The sequence below is a fragment of the Gekko japonicus genome, unplaced genomic scaffold (genome assembly GCF_001447785.1).
Source record: "Gekko japonicus isolate JY-2015 unplaced genomic scaffold, Gekko_japonicus_V1.1 scaffold2624, whole genome shotgun sequence".
In the NCBI taxonomy this organism is placed as follows: domain Eukaryota; kingdom Metazoa; phylum Chordata; class Lepidosauria; order Squamata; family Gekkonidae; genus Gekko; species Gekko japonicus.
The window spans coordinates 180,498-183,240 of record NW_015162030.1 but is presented as its reverse complement, the minus strand read 5'-3'; the positions used below and the strand labels follow the sequence as shown (position 1 = coordinate 183,240).

At 52.5% G+C, this 2,743-nt stretch overlaps 1 protein-coding gene across 1 annotated transcript in view; it reads left to right on the top strand.

The window, feature by feature from the left end:
• Positions 1-2,372: 2,372 nt before the first annotated feature.
• The window catches only part of LOC107105540 (iporin-like), a 545-nt gene continuing 174 nt past the window's right edge, over positions 2,373-2,743 (top strand). The window contains exon 1 of the mRNA XM_015405537.1: positions 2,373-2,741. Coding sequence (XP_015261023.1) covers positions 2,476-2,741 — 266 coding nt within the window. The 5' untranslated portion in view covers positions 2,373-2,475. The remainder of the gene's footprint in view (positions 2,742-2,743) is intronic.

Sequence of the window (2,743 nt, the reverse complement as noted above, 5' to 3'; positions counted from 1 at the left end):
CCTCCTCCTCCTCCTCCTCCTCCTTCTCCTCCTTCTCCTCCTTCTTCTCCTTCTTCTTCCTCTTCCTCGGCACCACATGCAGCTGGGAGCAGAGGTGACAATGCGCTCGCAGGCAGGCGTCAGAGAAGGGGCGTAGCCAGGGGATCCGCATCCCATGGGGCCCGCCAGAAGCCATGGGCCGTGGTGGCAGCTGCCCAGCTTGGGGTTGTGCTGGGGTGGACCCCATCCGGAGCATCGGCTCCTGCCGCGTCTTGGCTTGAGGGTGCAGCGGGACACTGGCTTGGATATCAGCAAGGGGCCATAGCTCAGTGGCAAAGCATCTGTGTTGCCTGCAGAAGGTCCCTGGTACAGTTCCCGGCAGCATCTCAAGTTGAAATGGCCAAGCTGGGTGGTCAGACGAAAGGCATTTCTCTCTCTGAGGCCCTGGAGAGCTGCTATCCGTCTGAGTGGGCAATTCTGGTGTTACATGGACTGATTCGGCATCAGGTGGCTTCATGAGTGTTCAGTTTGTCCCTTTGGATTTGTCATCCCCCCCCCCATAGCTCAGGACCCAGAGATGTGGGGCTGGCAGTTTGGCACTGGTTTGGGGGTCTGTGCAGCAGCCTGTGAAAAGCACCTCCCTGGGTTTGATTACCGTCTCGGCACAAGATCTGCAAGGGCTGTGGATCTCTGGCGTGCAGACGATGCCTGCATGGGTGCCTTGTGTGACTTGCAGTGCAGTTTACGCAAGACCCTGTGCCGAGTCCCACAGGAAGAGCTCTTTTGCCTTTCAGCCCAGTGTTTAAATCTATTCTCCAGGACAGACTGCAGGCATCTTCTGCCTCAGAGGGGAACTCTGTGAGGGCAACAGAACAAAGTTTGAGTCTAGGGGCAACTTTAAGACCAACAAAGACCAATTTGGGGTATACGTTTTCCTATGCATGCACACTTCTTCAGATACAAGATGCACGCACACGAAAGCTCATACCTACAGTTTTTTGGTCTTAAAGGTGCTACTGGACTCAAACTTTGCTCTGTTGCTTCAGACCAACATGGCTACCCATCTGAATCTATGAGGACAAACAACAGTAAAAACGAGACAAAGAGCAGTAAAAACAATAAGAACAAAGTCAATAAAACATGCCAATAAAAGCTGTCATTAAAAAGGGCAGAGCATAAAAGCTTGAGTACAAATGATCCGGGGGAAAGGATGAAATGGCTGGGCATTGCAAGCTTTTGTACAGGAGTCACTTCATGCGCTGGTCAAGAACATGTGAAGGCACCATGACACAGACTGAGGGCTATGTGTTTGTCTACAAAACTATAGTCTTCCCCAGAGAAATAACCACAACTCCTATGAGGCAGTGCAAGAATAGAGAGATAGGAAAGTTTGGTGGTCAGTGTCAGCCTACTATCTGGGAAGGCTAAGTTCAAAATCCCCAATCTATAAAACAAGATGAACTTGGTCTGGACACACACTCTCAGCCTAATTCACCTCTTGGGCTTGTTGTTATTCCTCATCTATAGTTCACATTGCTCTCCTACTGAGAAAGACTGGATCATGAGGGGATGAGTACAGTGAAAAACAGGAGGAAAACCCAGTTGCACCCAGGAGAGCCCTGGCATAACAAGCTCAACAAAACACACACACACACTTTCTCTCTGTAGAAAGGCAAAAAGCTCATACCTTGAATAAAACTTTGTTGGTCCTAAAGGTGCTTTGTATCTTTTGTATCTCTCACATGTGGGGAGAGGGGACTGGGCAAAGAGAGCTGTCACTCTTTCACTCCCCCCCCAGGGAATGAGGAGGGGGAGGAGCCTCAGCTAATGGAGGAAAGAGAGGCACGGCTCAGTAGCTCTGCTGTGCGATTGAGAGAGCCTGGCAAAGCAAGCTCTCACTCTCTTCCTCCCTCCCCCTCAAGGGAGGAGAAGGGGGGGAGGAGCCTCAGCCAATGGAGGGAAAAGAGGCCTTGCTCTGTAGCTCTTCTGCAATTGAGAGAGCCTGGCAAAGCAAGCTGTGATGCAGAAGGAAGCAGGAGAGAGAAGGAAGGAAGCAGAAAAGAGCCAGTTGCTTGAAGACCAGATATGAGCCCTGTGAGGGCCGGATCTGGCCCATGGGCCGCATGCTTGACACCCCGGTTATAGAGGTTTCTCAAAGTATGTTTATAAATGCTCTTCGGCCACATGTATAAAAACAAAGTCAGAAAATTGCAAGAATTTGTCATGGTGCTGTTTGACTGCCAAATCTCTTGCACCCCTTCCCCATTGTGCTGTCAAGAGTTCTGGGTGGAGTGGCAGCCAAGTCTGGACCATTTGCTTGAACACATTTTTGTTTCCTTCCAGGCTGGTAACGCCTTCTGTTGCTTCTTGTCTCCATCCAGGTCTCCGAGTGCCTTCCTGCCTATGCTTTCGGGGTGTCTCCTGCCCATCACGGTCCTTCCATGGGTAGCTGGGGTGTAGCAGCAGCAGCAGCAGGGGTCGTGGAGAGCTTTGCCGATGATGGATAGCCCCCCGAAGCTGACTGGTGAAACCCTGATTGTCCACCACATTCCCCTGGTGCACTGCCAGGTCCCTGACCGACAGTGCTGCAGCACCACCCAGCGGACCAACCCCTTCTGCCCGCCCGAGGTGGGCGTCGCCTGCACCACCTCCCTCCCCGAGTGGGACCTCTCACAGACCGACTCCCTGGTCTACAGCAGCTTCCGCCAGGCTTCAGACACAGACCTGGCCCCGGCGGAGACGGCGGAGGACAAAGAAGGGAAGC